The 23,360-nt window shown below is 53.4% G+C and overlaps 1 protein-coding gene across 1 annotated transcript; it reads left to right on the forward strand.

The window, feature by feature from the left end:
• Window positions 1-5,121: 5,121 nt before the first annotated feature.
• DIPK1C (divergent protein kinase domain 1C) lies at window positions 5,122-22,073 on the forward strand. Its single transcript, XM_032872155.1, has 4 exons — window positions 5,122-5,313; window positions 13,994-14,677; window positions 18,925-19,089; window positions 21,784-22,073. The coding sequence occupies exons 1-4, from the start codon at window positions 5,122-5,124 to the stop codon at window positions 22,000-22,002; spliced, it is 1,260 nt and encodes a 419-aa protein (XP_032728046.1). The 3' UTR covers window positions 22,003-22,073.
• The last annotated feature ends 1,287 nt before the right edge of the window (window positions 22,074-23,360 follow it).

The raw sequence follows: 23,360 nt of genomic DNA on the forward strand, positions 1-23,360 counted from the left end.
ATAACAATGCTTTTTTACTGTCTCTTCAAATAATGTGTGTTGCCTAAAATCGAATTAGAAATTTGATGTAAAAAATAAAATGCAATCTCCTGCCCTTCCTCTATCCTGGAGATAACACTGTAAATGATTTGATGTCTCTTTACATAAGTTTTGGTGGACGTGCAAAAATATATGATATGCATTTAAAAAAAGAGAGCCTTGGATGGGATGTAATGTTCTGAGACTTGCTTCTTCACTCAGATGTATTGTGAGTGTCTGTACTGGCTCAGGCTCTTTCCATTGCAAATGACAGAAAACCAACCCACCCTGCAGATCTTATGGACTGGGAAATTTATGGACTGGGAAACTGAAAGGCAGGTGCTCAAAGGCAGCCCTCCACCATCCTTCCTGGATGCTGGCCTTATTCTCCCACAGATTCTTTCTGCCGTGGTCCCTGGTGCCTGCATCTCCAGGGAAAGGAGCCCCCTCTCTCCCACCAGTTCCAACAAGGACTGCATCCCCTTGGCTCTCAGTGGCCTGTTGGGGCTCCTGCCGGCTGGCTGGGGAATGTGCTGGCCTCATCAGCAGGCTCTGTCTCAAGCCCTCTCCCCCTCCCCCTCCCCCCACTGTCAGTGGAGATCAAGCCCAGGGACTGAGTGGGAGAGGGCGTGATTCCCCCAAGGAGACATGGAGTGAGTGATGACAAGGGAGGGAAAATGACAAATTCTCCTGTGACCGCTCTCCGATCAAACAGACTTCACATCCCGGTTTCCGATGGCGGCACACATCGTCCACTTAGGGGAGATGGAGGTGTATGTAAACAATCCCTACTATACACAGCGGCTTACATCCAACTGGTTGCTGTAAGGGACATGTTGCTGTAAGGGACATGTGTGTTGTAAGGGACATCCTGAAGCCTCCACTTTGCCCAGCTCCTTTCAGAATGTTGGATTCTCTCAAGTCAGGGTAAATGGGTGCTGAGCTTCGTAAACCAGACGATCTGAGGACGCGAGGCAAGACTGCACATGAAGCCGTGCCTTCCTTTTTACCGTCCTAACTTCCGTCCCCCACGTCCTGGGGCGCTGACCTCTGGCTGCAGAGGATTCACAGAGAGACTTAAACCCGGATCCCCGACCCAGGCTGGCCCAGACACGGGATCGCTTCTCCTTCCTCCCCAAACCCAGCTCACATTTGTAAAGTAGGGCCGATCGCTTCAGACAAGAGCAGGATAAGAACACAGATACGGCCAAGTCCAAATGATGGTGTAGTTAACCTGTCTGAAGTGCCAATATGTTGGAAGAGAGATTCTCCTTGAGTGGGGTGGGAATTTGACGATCCACTCTTTTCTTCAGGCTGACCTTCCCTCACCCGACAACAGGTTCACAAGTGACCGGAACACGCCACCTTCTGCAAGGTGGCGTCGCCTTTTCTGTAGTTCGCCATGGGGCCAACATGGCAACCACTGCTGGGATGGGAAACAGATCATAGGAAATCTTGTTCCAGGGATAACTTTTGCTAATGACTGTTGAAGATGACAAACGTTTGAAACTTTCTTGGCCAGCGGCATGACATGTCAACAAGTAATGGTGATACACAGAGAAATTTTACACTCTCACTTGTAGAGTGGCTATTCGGATATTGAAACAGGAATCAGAAGATCAAGTCTAGAAGCCTCTAACATGCCCCCAGCACTAAGAGAGCCTGTGAAAGAGCTCATGCCCTTTCCTGTGAAGTATTAGATAGTGACCTTCACTCCACTCACCTGCCAGGCTGCTTGGAGCATCGTACAAGCGAATGCATGTGAATATGTCAAGCAGTGTATTAAAAACAGGCATATTTGTCATTATCCAAGTCCTTTGAGAAAGAAAAATATTTTTACAAGCTCAATGTATGTGCAAATGTAGCAGAATCCTATGCTAAGAAACCTATTTATCTTGTATAATCAAAGTCAGGAAACACAGCATTTTACCTTTCTCTTCCCCGTCATGGCCTAGAAGTGAAGTGTTCATGCTCTTTTCTCAGTGACAAGTTCAACTGCCATTTGACGAGTTCAGAACCCAGAAGATATGTTCAAACATATTCGTAGCCCTGTGATGTGTCTGGATTGCTCAACTTAGCCTCGGGGAAATCAGAAAGAAATATTTATGTGGTAAAAGCTCTTTCTCAAGAAGAATTCCAAAGGGGGCTCAACTTTTTCTGACCTTTCAGTCACTTCTTCAGCAGATAACCCTTTGTATCAGGTACCCGATCAGGGGCTGGGATTACCACATAAAATAAGACCGTGCTTCCCCTCAAGTGGCCTGTAGTCTAACAGAAGAAATAACTGAATGGCCCAGTCTAGTCTAAGTGCTTAATTAAAACAAACAAACGCTGATCACATAGTGTATTTCCTCAGCTCTGCGTGCCTGATGCCGGGGCCCGGAGCATGGGTCCTGGACTCTAGAACACGCGGGCCTCCCCTCTGCTTGAGGACTTTTGTTTTGGCGGAGGCGGGGGCGTGCAGAGCAAAATTTTCATCTCCTTCAAGACAGAGGAAAACTCCCCTGTGAATTTCTGCATGAATGCAGCTTGGCTGAAGGGATCTCTGGGCCCAGCCACTTCTAATACTATGACTCGTTTTCAAAGTTTGGGTAAGGGAGTAGGAGGAAGTAGTTTTTGGGTCTCATACAATTTTTTTTTTTTTTTTTTTTAGGGAGTCAAAGCCTATTGAAATCAACCTGATGTGAAGCAGGCACTGGGCCAAGCCACTCCCCAGCTCCGCCCACCCCCTTCCTCCTGGCCCACAGAGGCTGCCAGTCATTGTGAATCATGCAGCAAAAGCCCTGCTGAGCCACCAAAGTGCAGCCGGCAGGTCTCAGGGAGATGAGACCTAACTTGTTTTTCTTTGTTCGTGAAGCCAAAGCTTCATGTTCTGCTGCTCATGCAATTACACATTTGTTTGTTTGTTTGTGTGTTTGTAGCTCCGGGGGACGATCTTTAGTATCAAGGTCATAGCTGGCCTGTAAGTCACCTTTGTGTGAATACCCAAAAATGCCCCCTTGGGACAGGGAATTCAAAAAGGCACCCCTCCATGGGGCCCCCTGGGAAAAAGGGTTTGGTGAGTGGAGCTCTGGTGGGCCTCAGCCCCATCCACCTCATCACTTGGCTTTGCACAGTGTGCAAACCGCGCAGCAGGACAGCAGCCTGCAAGGTTCTGCCTTCTGAGGACTTTATTTTGGTCTAGAGAGCACTGTATCATCTGTGTCCAAACAATGCTGAATATTTAAAGGATCTCTTTATTAGGGGGTTATAATTTTGTTCTCCTGTTTTTTTCTTTATAAAATGCCAAAAGAAGTGTGATTGGCATTTTTTTAAAACTTAGGAAAGTAAACGCTGACTTGCAAATCCTAATGTTGTTAACTCTGACTTCAAGGTCTGTGATTTTTATTCCTAGGTTGTACAGGGTAAGTGTTCACACGTCTTTACCTCATTCTTCTTCCTATTCCTGCCCCAGACCCCCAAAATCATGGGAATAGGGATCAACTTTACACCATCAAGATTTTCAAGCAAAACCAGCAGATGCTCTCTGGGCTCCACAACCATTTTGAAATGAGACAACCAATTCCAACAGGGCCAGCTTACCAAAATGCTCCCCGTAGTGCTTCTGCTCGGGGGTGCCCTGGGAAGTGGGAGAACTGGTCATTTAGAAGGTGCTGCAGCAGCCATCACTGCTGTGGACAGAGGGACCCGGTCCGAGTGTCTGCTGCATCAGGGAATACCGGCCCTGTCCCCACAGGCTCCTTCAGTGTTTGTTAATTTGATGTTTCCCAATTCCTAGAGGCTTCTCCCACCCAGCCATGAAGGTTCAACCGTGAGCTGCAGAATAGGCAAGGTTAAGAAGCCAGTTTGCTAAGGATAATCACAGAATGCTCGATCGGGCCGGAGCAGTTCCTGTGATTCCCACACTCAGGAATGGAAATTCAGGCGGAGAGCAGGCAGGAGGGCCATGGCTTTGGGCTGGCACGGAATAGGCTTGGAACAAGCTTTTTAAAGGGAATGCATGAGCCACGGGGTGGGGTGGCGGGGCAGCTTTCAGAGGCCTGCCGCTGTGACAGTTCACCTCCTAGGACACCACCCACCCCGGACTCTCTCCCTGGGGAAGAAAGGCTTTCAGGCAATGGAGGAGCAGCTCGGGTGGGGTGGAGAGGGCTGGCAAGAACCGGAGACCGCTCTGTTGGTGGAGGCGCCCGCCTATTTTATGTAAGGACTGGGATTGGAACAAGGAAGCATGCCCTCCAGATGATGTTACAAATATACAGAAATACACTTTAGACACATTGAGTGAACGCTTGCTTTCTCCTAGCCAGGGGTAAGTGGGAACGTTTAAAGAGTGTGGCACTCTCTGTCCCCGTAAAGGACGCCCCAGCGTTTTTTGGCACCCTGGACCACAGCGGTGGGGTGCAGGACGCTGCCTGGGAAAGGAGGGCAGGGATCGCTAAGATGTCCGGACCGTCCCAGCCCTTGGCTCTAGGCCCACTCGTGTGTCTCAGCCCCGGGAAGAGCCCGGAGGAAACCCAACTTGCAGGGGAGAGAGGGAGGACTCCAGCAGAGGGGTAAATGCGGAGTGCCAGGGATGCAGCTGCAGAGGAGAGCAACCAGGGCTCTGGCCCGGGGTGGCGGTGGGGGCTGCTCTGTAAAAAGAGTGTGTGGGCACTGAGCGGCCGCCAGAGCAGGGGGGTAGATCTTGTCTGCATTAAAGATGTGTCCGCAGCGGAACCAGGAGTCGGAACCGGGGGAGTTTGGATCTACTTGGGTTCTGCGGATTCTGTTTAAAAGGGGAACTGGTCTTCTTGCAAAAAAGGTGTAAAAAAAAAAAAAAGTGGAAAGGTGTCGGGGTGCGGCGGGCAGAGCAGGGCGAGCAGCGCGCGGACCCCCGGAGCCGCGAGCGGACCCCCCTTCCCCCGGCGCCCCAGAGGGCGCGCAGGCTGTGGCCCGCGGACACTCCACCCCACCCCACCCCACCCCCAAGACGGGCCGGCGCGGGCAGCCTGGCGGCCCGGCCTCCCCCTCCTCTCGCGCGGCCTCTCCCCCGCGCCCCCTCCCCCGCCGGGCCCGGCCGAGCCGCGGAGCCGCCCCGGGAGCGCGGGGCGCGGGCGGCGGGTCATGGCGCGGAGCCGGCCCGGGCGGTGCGGGCGGTGCGGGCGGCGCGGGCGGTGCGGGCGGGGCGCGCTGCTGGTCTGCGCCGCGTGGACCGCGGGCTGGGTGCTGGCGGCCGCACTGCTGCTCCGCGCGCACCCGGGCGTCCTCTCCGAGCGCTGCACGGATGAGAAGAGCCGGCGCATCCTGGCCGCGCTGGTAGGTCCCGCGGCCGCGCTCCCCGGGGGCCTGGGGCGGGACACCCTCTTCGGGACCCGGGAGCGGGGCAGTCGGGCGCGGTCGTGGTCCCCGGGGGTTGTGGGGGGGCTGTTCCGACACGGTGCGTGGAAGGCCCGGTGCGTACGACCCGTCTCTGCCCGAGAGTCTGCGGGCGCGCGGAGGTGTCTCTCCCTGTTCGCCAAAATCGGTCCTTTGTCCCTAGATAGTGCTCCTGCCCAGCTGCTCTCCTGCCGCCCCTGAGCCCGCGCTCGGAAAGTTTGCAGATCCGCTCCGGGTCTCCCGACAGCCCCTCGGTGCCGGCGTCCCGTGTGCTGCGGTCGGGCTGCAGGCGCTGGCGAGGGCGCGGGCGGGTGGCGAGGCTCGGGGCCAGCGGGGACCACGCCTCTGCTTCTCGGGTTCTCTCGCTCGGCGGCTGCTGTGTGATTCCAACCTGGGTGCCTCTCGCCGAGCCCAACGTCGAGGGCTGGTAGGGCCCCTGTCTCCCTGCGCCCCAAAGCCGTGGCTCTCCAGGGCGCGGTTTGTGAGACCCGGGCCCCCTGCGCTCAGGCGAGCAGACCCCGGCAGACCCCCTCGTGGGGTCCAGACAGCGGTGTCCTAACAAGCGTGGGGCTGAGCTGTCCTAGCTGGCTGGGCAGGCCGCTGTGCTGTGCACCGGGCCCCAGATGCTTATCCATCCCTTCCAAACGTTGGCTGCTCCTCAGTCTCTCCATTTGGTCCGGAAGATTATGGGCGTTAGGAAGACTTGGAAAAAGGGAGAGGTCCCAGAAGGAAAGCTGAAAAGGTGAGGACAGCGGGCAAAGGCTGCCCCTTTGGTTTTTAAAGCTATTGTTCACTTGCTAAAACAGTGACCATCTATCTAAGCATTTCTCATGAAAGATGATCTATTTTCTAAGAAATCTTCCAAAAACGCATGGGAAGTTTACAGTCCAATTGCTTACATGTGGGTGGGGGATTTGAGACTGAAAGTTTTCAAAATTTCGTAGCTTAAGAAATTGGAAAAACTAAAGAAGTGAGTGAAATATACAAACTCAAAGAAATCATATTCTCCGAGTCTGATCGTTTATTGCTCATGGTGCAGGTGGAACCCTCATCACCGATTCCCTCCATCGTGTCTGTCAGTCACCATTATCCACCATAATGGACCGTTACACTGACCTTCTAGCAAGTTTTCTTTAACTTGCAACAACTTATCAGCTTTCTCAGTAACCCGTATAAAAATTCCTTTCACAAGGCTTTTTTCACAGACTCTGTTTTTGGGGGACCGATTGACTACTTAAATGAACATAAAGAATTCCCCCATTCCAGAGTGGAACACCTGTTTACAAAAATAATACAATAATCTTTTACATAAAAATGAAAATGCTGTTTTCACTTATTTATCTTTGGTTAAGTGGGAAAAAAACTAATGGAAATTATATGGCCCAATATAATTTAGGTAATTGCTAATCATAACTTCCCCAGCATTCCAGCTCATAAATTAAAACCAATTCTGGTTAGAGGCTCTACAGATATATCCTTAATGGCAGCCAGCTGGGGTTGGTTTAGTCTGACATGAAGCTGGAGATACAGGCTCTGCTTCTGAAGGCTGCTGGTCTCACCTCCTACCCAAGGAACAATCAGAAATACTTTCTCTGTCTGTCTTCCTGAAGTTCATCTGACATCGTCCCAGCGAAATGATTTTTCAGGGAACGTCACCTGGGCACCCTGTTCGAGGCCATTTTTTTCTCACTCATGCTCAGGGCTTGGCTCGCTCTTCCTCTCTCCTTGCCTCGTCCCTGTCTACCTTCTCCATTCGGGATTTGTGGGTGTTAGCTCCGCCCAGCACCCTGGCTCCCTGGGCCCCAGGACACTCTGAACTAGAACAGGGTTTGAACGGCGCCACCGTCTCTGCCACCCAGACTCTGCTGGGCCCTGGCTGCCTGCAGAGCCTGGCATTGTGGCCGCCCAGGACTCACGCTGAATCGGCCCTCTGTCTCCAGGCGCCTAGGCACTTTCAATTCATTCTGCCTGGCTTTTGTCCTTAACAAGAAAACTGGCCGTTATTTTTCTGACTGCTCTCCAGACCCTCATTAGCTTTCCATCTGAGTACCAAGCACAGAAGGGGTGCACTGCTGCTGAGCCAGAGGGAGCCCTCTCCCTTCCTGCCAGAGCCAGGGGAGTCCTGCCCTCTTGCTGGTGTCCCAGGCCTGCAGTGTGGCAGGTGCCCTGGCTGGCCGGTGGGTGAGTCTGGAGACGAAGGTGCAGAGCTCCAGAAGCTGGGAGTCGGCCTGCTGGCACCCCCAGGTGGCCCCCCTCCTGCCCAGGGAGCTCAGCGCACTTCTTGGCGCTGGGAGAGGGGAGAGTTGGAAGAGCCAGCTGGCGTTGTTCCAAGGAGTTGAGCCCTGGGTCCTCTAGCTTTGGAGTTTTTGAGTCAGACTGCTGTGCTCCTCTGCTGTGGTTTTTCAGCACATCTCATAATCAAGACATCTGTAAGCCCTCTTCAGCTCCCCTGTGAGGTTTCTAGAGCCCTCCTTTCCTCGTGAGCTGTGTCGGGGGCTGTCCCAGGCTGGGGAGCGTCACTTAGCCTGGCTCCCGCTCCGTGGGCAGAGCACTGCACACAGCAGCAGAGAGGTGTTGCTGCGGGTCCCCGCTGGGCTTGCTCTGGGCAGGCCCCGGGGCTTTCTGTGTATTAGTTCATTTCATCCCCTGTGCGAGGGGTCTGCTTGGACTCGCCTCACTTCACAGATGGCAAAACTGAGCCCCAGAGACATAGAGTAACTTCCCGATTCACGCACTTAGTGCGTCCTGCAGAGTAGGACCCTCTCTGGGACCTCTCTGGGACCCTGAGCAGTGGGACAGCAGAGACTCTGTGACAACAGGTGGCTTCCTCAATACTGAAAATCCCAAGTACCTACTGGGTATTCTTCATCCTCCCATAGTGTATCCTTTTCAAGGCATCCCCAGAATATTCCCACGTGCTCCATTGTTCAGAAGGGTGAACTCCCTTTTGGCTCTGTAGGTCTTGACATAATTTAATTTAGCTGCCTCCAGTACAGATTGCTTTTTCACAGGACAGGCTTAGCTTTCTTTGCTGTGGTAGAAACCCGCGGCCCCAGTGGGACTGCAGCATCCAGAAAGATTTTACAGCGGGGACTGTCTCTGTTCCTCTGGTGCTCCGGCCGTGTTTGCAGTGTGTATCTTCTGAGCCACCCAGAGGTCAAGAGGTTTGCGCAGCGACAGGCGGACTGCCCCGAGGCGCGGCGGCGCCCAGCTCACCGCCCAGGAGCGCAGTTCTAGCTCGGGCTGTCTTGCTAACAGGGCAGAGACTTCGAGCTCCTTAAAAACAAGAACGAACTTGCAGGAGAAAACCCAGCCCTCGGGCATGACCTCTGAGACCCCTGCAACAGTTTCTCTGACTGGAGTGGACGGGTTTTGTTTTTGCCTGAGAGCCACCATACGAGCTGGAGGGATTCTAAGCACAGGCCACTGGGACGTTCCTCGCGGGACTGGGAGCTCCGGGCGCAAGCTTAGGGATGCACAGGGTCTGCAGACGTGGATCCAGAGTCTTCACAACCGGAAAGGGCCCGTCAACAATAAGGAGACTTCGTTAACTTGCTTTTGTATTTTTCAGTTTATTTTAAAATGCGATACCTGTGGGGTTTGGATGCTGCATATTCGGGGGCAGAGACGTGCCTGTCCTCATGCTGGCAGCGCCCGTCGTGTTCAGAGAAAAGGGACTTTGAACACCGACTTCGCGCAGACAAACCACTTCCACGGGTTCAAGTGCAGCCACCTCAGTAGGACGTCATTGCACGATTTCACCGTTGCTCTCACGACGGCAGTTTTTAATTAGCTTGTAGACCTGTAGTTTGTCCTTTAAGTTCACTGGTGTTTGAAGGCTAAGTTAATTCTTCTCGGGCTTTAGGAGGTACAGACATGCCAAAGGAACTTGCAGATTCCCCGCGGCTCTAGGAGCCGGTGGAGCCCCGGCTCAGAATTTTGCGGTTTCTCTAAGAGAGCGGGACCTGCAGGGCTAACGCACATCACCGGAAAGGACAACGAGCAGCCGCTCTGGAACAACCACACAGTGCACACCCTGCCTTAGTGTCAGCTACCTCCTATGACGAGCGGGGTGACGCGGGCACCACAAGTTACATCATAAACCCAAGACCTCCCCTAAGGTAGTGGAGGCCCTCCGGGGTCCTGGGCACCTCACTCTGCTTCCTGGCCTTCCGGATGCTTGACACTGCAGCCCAGAAGCTGTCAGCTCTGCGGGAGGCCACTCCTACCCCAAGCTTCAGGAAAACAGCCCCAAATAACGTGCCCCTCCAAAACTGATAGGCTCTATGCCCAATTCGATGATTATGCCATTGTTTAAAATGTCTCGCAACTCCTGATTGGAACAGCTGTCGAACATGCAGGGGCAAAATTGTATAGATTTTAATTCGATTTGGACTCGATTTCATCAATGCAGGAGAGTTTTGTAGAAAACACTGTGGTGGGGAGCCAGTGGGAGAGAGGATGGGGCACGTGATCTGGTGGACTGGGAGCTGCGGGCAGAGCTTGGAGATGAGGATTCCCAGGAGACACCGGGCTGCCTCCCCCCTCCCTCTCCCACCTGGGGAAGGTTGATCTGGCCCTTGCAGGGTAGAAGCATTTTTCTCTGGCAGAGACACGGCATTTTTTCATAGGACAGCCTGATAGGTCACACACAGGGGCTTGCGCTCACTTTCCACGACCCTGAACCATATCCCGTTCTCTGAACACACCACGCTGCTTTGTAACTCTGGCCCTTTGCAAGGCTTATTCCCTGCAGAGGAACTGCCCCCTCTCTCCTTATCTGCTAAGCACACTGCAATTAGGCTTTCAGAATTGAGTTCGGGTGCATCTGTCCCAGAAGAAGTCTCTCATGACCAGGGCTGGAGAAGTGGGAGACAAGTAGGTTCTCTGGTGGAGACCACCAGGTCCTCTGCACCTGTGGCTTCGGTTGACCTTCACAGGTCTCCTGTGACACCATGGGCATCCCATGTTACAGACCTGGAAACAAGCCACTAGCCTGTATGGGGCAGGGCCAGGAGGCAAACCCAGTCTGCCCCAGGGCCAAGCCTGCTGTTTACAGACCCTGTACAGATCATACTCTGCTCTCATGATTTTGGAAGGCAGCTGCCTCTGTGTTGTGAATTCCTGAGCCTGGTGCCTGTAGTTGGGTAGGGGCTGAGCTCACACACGGCTGGGTGAAGTTGGGAGCGTGGCCTTCTTGATTTGAAGGTGGCCATGGGTGCCTGAAGCAGCAAGGCCTTGCCCAGGGCCGTTCCCGCTCCCAGAGGAGTGGAGCTGTCTCCTCGGCCCACAGGTGTCTCTCCTGGCCGGTGGCAGTGTTGGCCACAGCTCGGGATGAAAGTAAAGGCTCTGGGACATCGTAGCTGACACCCTCCACACTCGCCGCTCACAGTACAGTGGACTCTGTCTGTCTCCTCCCTTCTCTCCGGGTTCTCCCGGGATTCTGAAGCTCCCAGCTCAGGACTCACCTTCTTACCAGAAGGTTCTGTACTTCATTCAGAAGCACTTTGGATTCAATTCTAAATGTGACAACACTCCAGAGATGTTTATGGAATTGAATCAAATAATTTGGGGTACCATACTTAGAGGAATTTGGGGGCTCTATAAGGAAATTTTTTAAAAAAATTATTTTTAAAAAATTATTTTTAATTTTTAATAATTTAAATAATTTTCAAAGTAATTTTTAAATAAATTAAAAATAAAAATTATTTTTAGGTTTACTAAAGAAATGTGGAACTCTGCAAACACCAGATAGTGAGAACACTTCACCTTTCATCCCCGCCTCCCCTCTGAGAATATCCAGAGTGGTCCGGGGAGCCCGAGTCAGTGGCCATGTCTTACGAGGCGCGATAAGGAGGTGATTCTAAGCAGAGAGCGAGTGACTCAAAGGGTCCTGATCCTTTCAACACTCATTTCCTGACTCCAAGCCGTGGAATTCAGAGGATGGCATTTTACCAGCATGTGTTCTGTTAAATGGCAAGACGAACACAGCATCACGTGTATTTAACACGGATGTCTAGGTGTTTGTTAACACAGAGCCATCAGGGGCGTGTGTTTTCCAAAGACAAAAACGGCAGCCCAGCTTGGCCCTCCCAAGCTCTGGGGTCCGGTTATGACCGCGCACAGGTCTCCGTCACTTGCGTCCTTGTGCTTGGCCAGTGCGACACACCCACCATCCAAGGTGTGATACACGAAGGTGGAAGCCCACAGAGGAGGGATGGCTCCCAGGAGCGTCCTTCAGCAGAAAGCCCCAGGATCGGGTCAGGTGGCGTGGACTGCTATTGCCTAAAATGGTCCCAAAAATCCAGATACTTGTTTTAAGAACCAGGAATATTTCTTTTTAATAAACATTCTGGTGATGTGTGCTTTGAACAATTGACCTAGAGTCTTTATAAAGGTCCCCAGTGCTTTAGCTAACACTCTGGAGCCGGGCATGGTTTTGAAGTCCCCCTTTTTGGGCATTAGAAAAATAATGTGGATCATTGACCTCACATGTGGCATACGGAAACAGATCCAGTAATCAAAGCGACGGACAGTTCTGTGGCACGTGTACACAAGTTCACACGGAGCCGAGTAACTCACCTCAGGACCCTCCAGTGGGGCTTGGTACCACATGAGGCCCCGCGGGTCACAAAAACGTTGTAGATTTCAGATCTTCGGGGCCTTTGGGTTCGTTCCTCCATCCGGGCCCTGGAAGCAAGTTGTCTGAGTTTGAGCGGCTCACAAAGCAAAGCTGACCGGCGTGGCACAACCAGAGTCTCTGCGGAGCATGTCACTGGCCCATTTCTGGAGCAGCATCTCGGGACGCCTCGCACTTGAGTAAATAACTGGTTTCCACACGCTTCTCCCACTCGGCCGGTCTGAAAACCGAGCCAGGGAGGCAAACTGGTGACGCAGGGACGGAATCCAAGCCTCAGAGCCGGGGGCGGGGGGTGCGGAGGGTGTCGTCTGCTCAGGAGGTCACCGTCCAGCCAGGCCACGCTCCCAGCCTGTGACTCTGGGCCCTGCCCCTGCTGTCTGCGTGGTGCCACTCTCTAGGTGCGGCTGTTCACTCAGGGCACTTTGTGGTGCATGTGACAGTGAGGGAAACAACATGGAGGCCCTTGTCTGTCACCTGAGGGGAGCGAGGGGGATGCCCTGCCCCATCTCCTGGGCAGCAGAACTTCTAGGAAGGGAGGTCAGCATCTGCTCACGTGGAAGGAAGACACACCTGTCAGGGGACAGATGGAGGTAGTTCCTAGTAAGGATGGGTCTAGGGGGTTAGCTTTCCTGACAGATTAAAACCAAAAACAGAGGAACAGTCTTCCACCTTGCTGTATACTGTCCTCCATCTTCGACCGCAACCCAGCAGGACCACCAGCCAGGGCCTGGTTCGTCTGTCTTTCTAGGATGGCTGTGGTGTGCTGGGGAGGCCGCTGGTCGCCTCGTGTGGAACCCATTCTGAGAGCCGCTGAAGTTTAGGAGAAACGCCATCTGAGGGCTCCTGACCCCTCCTCACCGCCCCCAGGGACCAAAAGCACCCTGTGCTTCCAGAATAGCTCCCGTGTTCTGAAAGGCGTCCCTGGTGCCTCTCTCCAGTCCTGCTGACACGACTGACCATGCAGCCTCTTCTATTTCCTGCACAGGGTGCTCCTCCCAACCCCTGCCATCCTTCCAGACCTGCTGGCCTTACAGGTCTCACCCCTGGGTGTCAAAGACACCCAGCTGCGGGAACATGCTTGCAGGAAGGGCTGTTACTGTGGCTCTTCTGACCCCAGGTGAGGCTCAAAGAGGACCCCCCTGCCCAGATCTGACTTAGCCATTCTTAGATGGGGAGGTTCAAAGCTCCCCAGGGCGACCTGCCCATGTGGCCGGCATCAGTGACTACTGACCTGGCCAGCCCTGTCTCTGACAGCTGAGGGAACTGTCACCAGCTGGTGGAAGGCTTTTTCCAGCATCTCGTAGCTGGACAGGGGCACAGTGGGGGGACCCACATCTCGCCTCCAGTATCCTGATTCTGAAGACCTGGGCCTCATTGAATAATGTAATAAATATGAGACACTCTTTTAGCACTTCCACTTATTTTTTTAAAAGATTTTATTTATTTATTTGACAGGCAGAGATCACAAGTAGGCAGAGAGAGAGGAGGAAGCAGGCTCCCCACTGAGCAGAGAGCCTGATGGGGGCCCGATCCCAGGTCCCTGGGATCATGACCTGAGCCGAAGGCAGAGGCTTTAACCCACTGAGCTACCCAGGCTCCCTTCCACTTAATTTTTTTAAAAAAGACTTTATTTATTTATTTGTCAGAGAGAGAGAGAGAGCACAAGCAGGGGGAACAGGAGAGGCAGAGGGAGAAGCAGGCTCCCTGCCGAGCAGAGAGCCTGATGTGGGACTCGATTCCAGGACCCCGGGTCATGACCTGAGCCGAAGCCAGACACTTCACCGACTGAGCCGCGAGGAATCCTAACTTTCAGTGAATCACCCACTGACGCAAACAGCCCGTGTGGGTCACATCCATGAGGTGTCTCTCAACTGCTGATTACAGCCCCCTGGGCGGGGACCGACCCTGCCTCCTCCCTTCCCCTGCCTGGCGTGAGCCCGGCCGCTCCTGCCTTGTGACCCGCTGTCCCCTTCCTTCCAGTGCCGGGACTACGAGGGCGGGGCGCTGGTGGGAGACCTCTGTGAGGACCTGTGCGTGGCGGGGAAGCTGCTGTACCGGCGCTGCCTGTACTACGAGAGCGGCAAGAAGGTGCTGCAGGCCGACTGGCGCGGCCGGCCCGTCATCCTCAAGTCCAAGGAGGAGGCCTTCTCCAGCTTCCCGCCTCTCGGCCTGCTGGAGGACGCGGCCGATGAGGGCGCCCGGGACTTCCCGGAGGCTGAGCTGCTGCTGCTGGTGGCCGGCGAGGTCAAGAACGCCCTGGGCCTGGAGCTGCCCGGCGGCAGCCTGGGGCCCCTGTGGCCAGGCGGGCGCGGGCCGCGGTGGCGGGGCCAGCTGGCCAGCCTGTGGTCACTGCTGCAGCAGGAGGAGTTTGTCCTCTTCCGTCTGCTGCAGGACCTGAGCCGGCACGCCCTGCCCGTGCTGGGCTCCTGCGGCCACTTCTACGCCGTGGAGTACCTGGCAGCCGGCAGCCCCCGCCACCGGGCCCTCTTCCCCCTTGATGGCGCGGCGGGGGGGCCCCGGGGCGGCCGGGGCCAGGCCAAGGCCGTCAGCGACATGGCGCTCAGCTTCCTGGACATGGTGAGCCATTTTGAGGACGACTTCTCTCACCGCCTCCACCTGTGCGACGTCAAGCCAGAAAACTTTGCCATCAGGAGCGACTACACGGTGAGTGGCACGGGGAGGGCGTGGGTGTCGTGCGGGGGCCGGAGCATCTAGGAGCAGGTTTCTGAAACCTGGCGCGGGGGGCACTGCAACCTTGGGCAAGCTTCTGGCCTGGACAAGCCAGACCTGCCAGGGCACCTCCTTTGGGGTGTGAACGAGAGACTTTGGGGAACACAGGCGCCTTGCCCCTCCCAGGACTGGGAATGATAACGAAGGCACCCATAGCGGCTTCGTCCTCCCTCGTGCCTCTTCTGGTTTCTCCAAAGATCTAAGTTGAAAGCAAGCTCTTGCTGAAGGCAGAAAGCAGTCTTCAGGAGATGCGGAGCTCCAGAGGATGACAGAGAAAGCTGGCCTCTGGGGGCTTTGCTGGACGATGCTCTAGGATTGTGGCAGGCTTTTCCTGATACACTCCTCCTGGACAGGTTCTAGTTTCCCTTCCCCGGGTGAGACTTCTAGAGGGACGGCTGGAGTTCTGGTGCTTTCTGCACGGGGAAGGACCTGCCTGTGTGGAAGTGTCTGGCTCTGGGCTGCTCTGTGGAGGGTCGGTGAAGTCCGTCTCCCACTCTGGTCAACACAGGTGTGCAAGGAATTAAACGTGCTGGGAAAGCAGCCGGAGGGAATCCCATGTTTCATTGCACGATAACCCCCTCCCTCTTCACCCCGGCTAGGCTAAACCCGAGCGTCGCATTATTGTTCGGGTGACCCGGGTGCCCGAATGCAGGTGTCCTTCCACTGTGCTGGGACAAATGCCAGGACTGCTCAAGAAGAAGTAGATGTGGGTGCGCAGTTGGCAGTGGGAGCGGGCTGTGTTCTGGTCCTCCCCTCCTAGGCTGCGACAAGGTGGCTCATAACGGCGATGCTGGCAAGTGAGGCCAAGCTGACCTCAGCCACAGCAGAGGGCTGGCCGCTGAGCGTGCAGGGTCCTGGAAGAATGGTGCTCTTCACCCCGTTTAAAAACAGAAAGGGACAAAAAAGAGGGCGCTCTTATTTCCAGCCAAGGGTTTTCGTGGCAGGTGGCATAGGAATGCCTTCTTAAAACAGCCTGAAATCTAGAAAACTAAATTTGCCTCCTGGGTCATCCCCTTCCCCAGTCAAGCCTTTGTCACTGTAAAGAGCATTGCGGCAACTGGCCCAAACTGCTTTGTCCTAATGCCTTCCTGGTCCCTGACAGCCCCAGAGGGATTGATAAGCCAGGGGTCGCTCCAAGTGTGGATGGGGAAGACCTGAGAAGTTCCAGAAGGTTCTGCACTCTGGAGGCGTTCAGCTCCGTCCACAGTATCCCGAGCTTCACGAGACCTCTACACATGGTCCAAGCTGTAAAGGGGAGGGACACCCCAGGACTCCACCAGCATATTTTTTGGAGGTGAAATTCTGGCCAAGCTTCCCTAATTCATGAGCAGTAAGTTTATGTAAAGGACATGAAGGACCACCGTTCTCTTTCTCAGAGAAGTCCTGGGAAACTGGGCACCCCAAGGCCCTGGGAAAGGGGGTGTGGCATGTCTGCTCACACCACCGGCTTTGGCAGTTCCGGGGCCCGTGCTCATCTGACACCGGTTTTTTCATCCAGTGAGTATTACGGAGTGTCAGCGAGTGGAAATCCACAGGGGCAGTAACATTTGAGGGAATTGTGAAGCTGACTGGGCTGGGTTCCCAGGAAAAGCTGTAGGAGCTGGGGGAAAGGGAAAACGAGCATGGCACGTTGATGGCTGGTGCACTGCACTAGCGTTGTGCCTTCCAGCATCTTGTGTAGATAGGCACGACATATTTGTTCAATGAAATAATGGCTGCGATTTTTGACCTAGTTCCAGACTGGACCCTGTGGACTGTGCTGGGGCACCCAGGCCCTTGTCTCTGCCTGAGCTCATCTCCTCTTCTCAGGGGCAAATGGGGAGGGAGGACAGAGGGTCCCCCTTGGCCAACCCTGGCATTATTGACCTCCTTACAGATACTGAGTTTCAAGAAGTTAACCTGCCCTATGATTTCATAACTTTAAATGAAACCCAGCAGTGTCAGCATCACCAGAGAGCTTATTAGAAATGCAGATTTTCTACCTCCCCACCAAGACCTGCTGGGTCTGACACTCTGGGGGTGGGATGTGGTGACTTGCAGTCACTCCCTATCTCTGGGCCCCACTTACAGGTCCTGAGAATTTATCTGCGGTTGCAAAGGAAAAACTGGGAAACACCACTGCTTTGTGTCCCCAAAACATGGCTAGCACGTGCTCCTTTCAATCCCATACGTGTCCTACGTGAGAGTTACATCTTTCCGTGGGGAGTGAAACAATTCTCATTGACCCCTTCTAGTTTGAAGCGGGATGAGTTTGATGAAGGTGTGAGTTATGTCCTTCTGTGCAGGGATAACATTAGGTTCTCCTGATAGGATTAAGGAAGCCGTAGGCAGTTCCTTCTGTCGGCTGCTGCTCTTATTTTAGGTGTGTGGAGTTATGCTTACAATAGCCGTAATCCGTTCTGCACTGTACGCTAAAAATTAAAAAATAAATCTGGCTCTCCCTGGGAGATGAGAAGGGAACAATCAGGAATGGGAGTGAGAAGTCACAAGGAGCGGAAAGTGTGTGTAGGGGCCCAGGGAAGGCTGGGGAGGTTGCCAGAAAGTATATCAAGGAGGGAGGTCCTGTGGTCCTGTTAATAAATTATAAGGACAATAAATTCATGAGCACAGCCCAATATATTTTTAGTGTATTAGCTATGGTAAATAGTGAAATTAGCTATTTCTTCTGGCTAAATAACGAGATAGGGAAAATTGATTAAAAGTGTAATTTCTGTTTGCTCTGCCTGAATTAGTCATTAGGCAAAGCTCTTAAGTAGGGAAAAGTTTCCTGTTTTTTATGTTCATTATCTTCCATATATTTTGAAAGAAACTATTTTCCCTCTTCTGTTTTACGGACCCATCCCCCAAGGAAGGGGGATGCCTCTGGCATCACTCCTGAGTGAACCACAAAAACCCAAACTGGGGAATGTAGCTTCTAACGCAGCTGAGTTGCAGAGGAAATGGACCCCAGCCAAGGAGGCCTTGCTGAGATGCTACCAAAGGCAGAAGGAAGGGCTGGTGCTCGGAGGACAGCCTGTGAAGGCTTGTGAGACCCCACAGATGCCATCAAATTCATCAAGTCTTCTGAAAGCTTTTTTAATGCCTAGAAGCTACGAACTGCTTGATTTGGGCAGAATCCAGGTTTTATCAAGTTTGAGATCTTTTTTTTGTTGTTGTTTTGTTTTTTAAATTCAGGTGGTGGAGCGAAATCTGCATAATGTAGACATTCTTCTTTTTTTCTGGTTTGGAAGCCTATTTGGTTTGAAGCCAAGAAGAGAAATCTGGAATTCCAGGTGGTCGATCATGGGCTCCTGATGACAGTGGCATTTTGGCATTTTGGCAGTTCGTATTTGATGCTGTTGGACCCGGGTCCATGTGCATCAGCCCTAATGCGAGAAGGTTGATGCTGCCGTTTGCAGCCAAGTTTCCATCCCTGCAGTCAGTGGGAAGCCGGTCGATTCAGGTCACAGATAGGCCACAAGTAGACGGCGTAGGTCCTGCCCACCTGCTGTCGCCATCACACCCAGAGATCTAACCCAGGAGGGCGGTTTCTTCATTGATACTCATGGAGGTAAATTCTCTGGGTCTCACAGCTTTTATGAGGCTGAACCTTGAAGGTCAGAGACCAAAATGATGCAGCAATGGGGAGGGGATTAATTTATCTTTAAGACATATCGGAGATTCTATTTTTTTTTAAGTTTTATTTATTCATTTGAGAGAGAGAGAGCTAGCACGGGGGGAAGGGCAGAGGGAGAGAGAGTCTTCAACCAGACTCTGTGGTCAGTGCTGAGCCGGACCCGGGGCTCGATCCCAGGACCCTGAGATCTCGGCCTGACCGAGCATCAGACCCTCAACTGACTGAGCCCTCCAGGCGCCCCTCAGAGATCCTACTTTTAAAGCTGAGAACGTGTTTGAGGTTGAAAAACGATACTTCCAGTTATAGTTCCAAATCCTAGGGTTTCACCAGTGACCGCAAATGTCCTTTTTTGCAGCCAAAGCTCTGCAATATGGTCAGTGCCAGGTGGTTGTGTGACAAAAGCTGGTGCCCCCAGCACAGCCCGGGTTCCCCTTTCCGGCAGGCAGTGTTCTGCCCTACCACAGCCCACAGGCATCTGCACTGCCAGCGGCGAGCGAGGGTGCCCCAGCCCCCGCGGTGCTGAGCTTCGGTGTCCCTTGATGGCCGTGTGCTGTGTTGGTTGCAGGTGGTGGCCATCGACGTGGACATGGCCTTTTTTGAACCTAAAATGCGGGAAATTCTCGAGCAGAACTGCACGGGAGACGGAGACTGCAATTTCTTCGACTGTTTTTCCAAGTGTGATTTGCGCGTCAACAAGTGTGGAGCAGAAAGAGTCAACAGCAACCTGCAGGTAGGCGGCTGCCCCCGCGGGGGCTGGGGGACATCGTTCTTGGGGGCGGCCGCTGCCCTCTGTGTGGGCCACCCCGCTCACATGGTCCAGGTCACCCCTTCCATGCCACCTGTGCTCGATATGCTCAGTGGGGACAGGGATGGCAGGAAACAATGTCGTCTGCCGATGGGTTGTCAGTCAAAAAACCCCATCGGGGTCTCCTGGATGGAGCGGCCAGCCGACCCCTTTGCTGGGCTCCCCATGTCCTCCTAATGTAGTCCTTTTCTAACTTAAAACTTTACTCAGAAAAATATCCCTGCCCCAACTGACAGAGCAAAGGAATAGAATTTTCTAAAATTTCTGAGCTCGACGTAATGACAGGTAGCTCTCGGGCCAGCAGAAGGTGCCTGGGTTATGGAGGAATGACGTGGGTCCTCTGGGTAGCTCCTAGTTCACCCCTGACTAAACTGAATTCCAGAGGGTTCAATTATCAACTCACAAAAACTAGGATCCTAAAGGTACCAGAGAAAAACTGGGAGAATTTAAAATACCATCCGAGAATAAGGAAGGCCTTTCTGAGTATGGAACACAACTCAGAGGTTGTAGGAAGAACTCCCAACAGATTTCACTCTCTTGAAAAAATCCATATAGCGGAAACAAAACAAAACAAAATCCCTCCAAATACAAGCAAAATTTAAAAGTTAAATGAGAAAATGGGTAAAACGTTTGCAATTGCTGGTACAGATCAGGAGAGCAGAAGACCGCGGGGTCCTCACGTGCCAGCTGCTGTCGGGGCTCAGAGACTGTCCCCCAGGATTTCCTTCCCCAGCGGACCTTCTTTGCTGTGGCTACTCCACGTGCCAGTGGCAGCGTTCAGGGACTGGTCGGTGGGAGCAGGGGTCTACGCAAAGCCCAGTGTCCGGCCTCAGTAAGGAACACCGGAAGATTTCCTTCTCCCTCAAGTCCATGGAGGCATGGTTCCCAGGAACACACCTGCAAACTTCTCTCTTAGAGTCCGCGCTCCAGAAAGCCAGCCAAAGCCAGCCAGAGGGGATGTCCTTACAATATGAAGAGTGTCTGCGAATTAATATGAAGAAGGCCAACAGTCTGATGCAAATGTGAGCGAAGGACATCAACTGGACCATTCATTGGAAAGGAAACACAAATAGCTTTCACCTGAGGGCTAAGAACAATGCAAATTAAACCATTTTCATCCATCAGTTGGCAAAAATGAAAGATAACACACGTGTTGGCTGGGCCGTGGGGAAGACAACTGTTCTCATTGTACGTTGCTGTGAGAGCGTATCTCAGTACAACTTTCACGGGGTTGATTGGGCAATATCTATTAAAACAAAAAATGTACATACCACTAGGCCCAGAAATTCCATTTCTAGAAATTTATTCTCATGGGCAAAGTGAAAATCACATACAAGAAAGATATTTCTTGTAGCATTGTTCATAACAGCAAAAGTTAGTAAACAGCCTCAATTTCCACTAGTAGGGAACTAGTTAAATAATTTATGATCTTCCCACACGTTTGAGGTGCAGTCATCAAAGCGAACAGGAAATCCCGGTAAGAACTGACATTTCCATGTCTCTCCCTGGGGTTTGGTTAAATGGAAATGGAAGCTGAGGAAGTGTGTAGTAGACCGCCTTTGTGCAAAGTGGAAGGGAAGGGAGAAGTGTGCATAGGCTTCTGTGCACGAACTCTGTCTAGAAGGATATTCAAGGAAGGGATCGGCTCCCAGAGTCGGGAGCAGCATGAGACCTAGGACTGACATATGGTCTGTCCTCGGGGACATTGAACATTTTCGCGTATGGATTAGCAAATAAAACAGAACTAAGGTAATTTGTTTTTATTATTTATTTATGTATTTTTTCCTTTTTTAAAAAAAATTGTATTACATTAGTCACCCTACCACGAATCATGGAACACTAAATCAAAACTAATGATATATTGTACAGTAATTTCTTTTTAAAAAGAGTCTTTGCCCTTGCAGGGAGTGGGAAGCAGAAGTTCGTTGCTTGTCTTCTGTGAAAAGTAGCTTTACAACACAGAGGCCTCTGTTCAGTGAGTCCAAGACAGCGTGACACAGAAAAATAAAGCCCATTAATTACGCGCCCCTGGGAGGAGCCTGCCCAGCATGGGGGACCTGGGAAAGCTGTGGGAACAGGCCGTGTGTTCAGGATTTCAGGAGATCTGCAGATTCAGGGGCAGTTCGTGTCCTGTTAGAACTCTCGGCTGTGAGATGTTGGCTGAATTTTTCACTTCTGCTCCTGAAATAAAAGGGTTCCTTTCCAGGACAGTCCCTTCCTGGACAGTCTTTTCTCCACATGTCTCAGCGTGTGATCCTGGTTGCCAACGACACATCCGCGGACCCTTGGGACAGCCCTGTGCGGTGGGCATTGCCCGTTGCGTGGCCCACGTATGGCCGAGCCAGTCCTCAGGGTCATGGTGACTTAGCCGAGGGGCTGCTCCTCACGTGGCAACGGGTCATCAGCACTTTCTGCTCCCTCTTGGGAGGTGTATTCGGTGACCTGGGCCCTCCCTGTGTGCTCAGGGCTGGGCGTGGGACTCCTGTCCTGCTGCTGGAAGGGACGGCAGCTTTGGGATCAGACACCCCCTGCCCCTGCGGGAAGAGGCCTCCCTGCAGGCACAGTGGGGGGCGGGGGGCTCGCGGCCCTGCACTGACTGCCCCGTCTGCCGTCCCTCAGGTCATCTGTGACAAGATCTTCCGCCACTGGTTCTCCTCGAGTCTCGGCAGCTCGGCCCTGTCCTTCCCGCTGCAGCGGCAGCTGCGGGAGGCGGTGCAGGAATGTGCGGACCCCCGGAGCACTGCGCGCAGCCCCCCGAGAGCAGCCCCCGACGTGTTCCGGAAGCTTCGGCACCTCCTCAGAGCCACGCAGAGGGAACTGCAGGACACAGAGGAGTAGCGGCGGCGGTAGCCTCGGGCGGGTTCCCTCCAGCAGGTTGTTGGAAAGAGGAACATTCCTCTAGGCCAGCGCCGGCCCGGCAGGTGCGCCCCTGCTCGTCTGCGGACTCCCTGCGGGCCGCCGCGAGGCCACCTCTTCCCTCCCAGCCTGGCCTCGTTCTGTCTTGTGGGGCTACCACCTGCCTCGGGCCGTCACCCCTTTAAAGATGACAGGAGGGAGGTGGGCACAGAGCGGTTCCTGTTTGGAGCCTCTCCGTCAGGGAGCAGCGCGGACCTGAGGGGCCGTTGCTGTGCAGAAGGTGCCGGTGCTCGCCGTGAGACCGGGAGCTCCAGCTCGCCTCCCTGCCCACATCACCGCCTTCCAAAACGTGCACGTGTGTGTGCCCACGAGCAAGTGTAGGTATTGGCACAGGTGCACTCACATGAGTGTGTGTGCGTGAGAGTGCACATGAGTGTGAGTTGTTCTGGCGTGTGCTTGCCGTGTGAGTGTGAGCAGGGGAGTGTGCGAGGCTCTGGGGTAGGGGAAGGGGGTTTCCCGGCGTGCCTTCTGGGACAACTGGCCGAGCTGGAATTTGGAATCTGGAATTACATACAATAAAAACCAAAAGTTGCATCTTTAGGAAATGTCATTTGTCATGAGAGGATGGATAAGGACAACAGATAGCAGTTTTCGTTTTGAGAGGCGCATTGATTTTATAGATTGTGTTTTAGGGAGCACTTTAATGCTCACCTCAGTACATCGGTCTTCTGTCTCAGAGAAGCTGAAGCAGCGCGGGTGCCAAGGTCAGGAAGGTCAGGCTTTGGCTTCAGGCGGAGTCAGAGGCTAGCTCCTTCCTGTCCCTGAAATGCCAACAGTGGAGGCCCCATGAAGGTCCTTGCGGTCCCTGCCTGGGCAGGCGGGTGAAGCCAGGGGAGCCAGCCAGGCTCTGCCGGGAGGGAGCTCAGTTCTATTCCACACCTGGGTGGGGGGGGAGTAACAGGTGCACCACAGGTCACCAGCTGGTCCCCCCAAAGGTAAGTCAAGAAAGATGCAAGGAGATGAGAAGGAAATTGTTGATGGCTTACAAATCAGAGTAGACAAAGTGATGTGAAGTTAAAAAAAATCACAGATTGACAAATTCCAAGCGATTTCTCTTTTCCTCGCCCAGTCCTTCCCGGGGCGGACAAAGGGGAATGGCGTGCCTGTGTTCATTTGGACGCATTTCTCCAGAACCCACCCCGGGCCCTCCCTGGGCTCACTGGGAACGTCTCCGGGGAGAGAAAGTCGACAGCCTGGAAAGCTCTGGGTTCTGTGACTCCCTAGCACTCCTATTTGAGTGCCCATGTCACCTGCCGTCCTGCCCTCACTGTCACCATGGG

The sequence above is a fragment of the Lontra canadensis genome, unplaced genomic scaffold (genome assembly GCF_010015895.1).
Source record: "Lontra canadensis isolate GAN:19392208 unplaced genomic scaffold, GSC_riverotter_1.0 scaffold44, whole genome shotgun sequence".
NCBI classification, from domain to species: domain Eukaryota; kingdom Metazoa; phylum Chordata; class Mammalia; order Carnivora; family Mustelidae; genus Lontra; species Lontra canadensis.

Excerpts from the sequence above, each read along its gene's own strand:
- DIPK1C (XM_032872155.1), top strand. The coding sequence starts at position 5,122 with ATGGCGCGGAGCCGGCCCGGGCGGTGCGGGCGGTGCGGGCGGCGCGGG. Across the intron at positions 14,678-18,924 it reads CCATCAGGAGCGACTACACG|GTGGTGGCCATCGACGTGGA; the intron begins GTGAGTGGCACG and ends TGTTGGTTGCAG. Across the intron at positions 19,090-21,783 it reads GAGTCAACAGCAACCTGCAG|GTCATCTGTGACAAGATCTT; the intron begins GTAGGCGGCTGC and ends GCCGTCCCTCAG.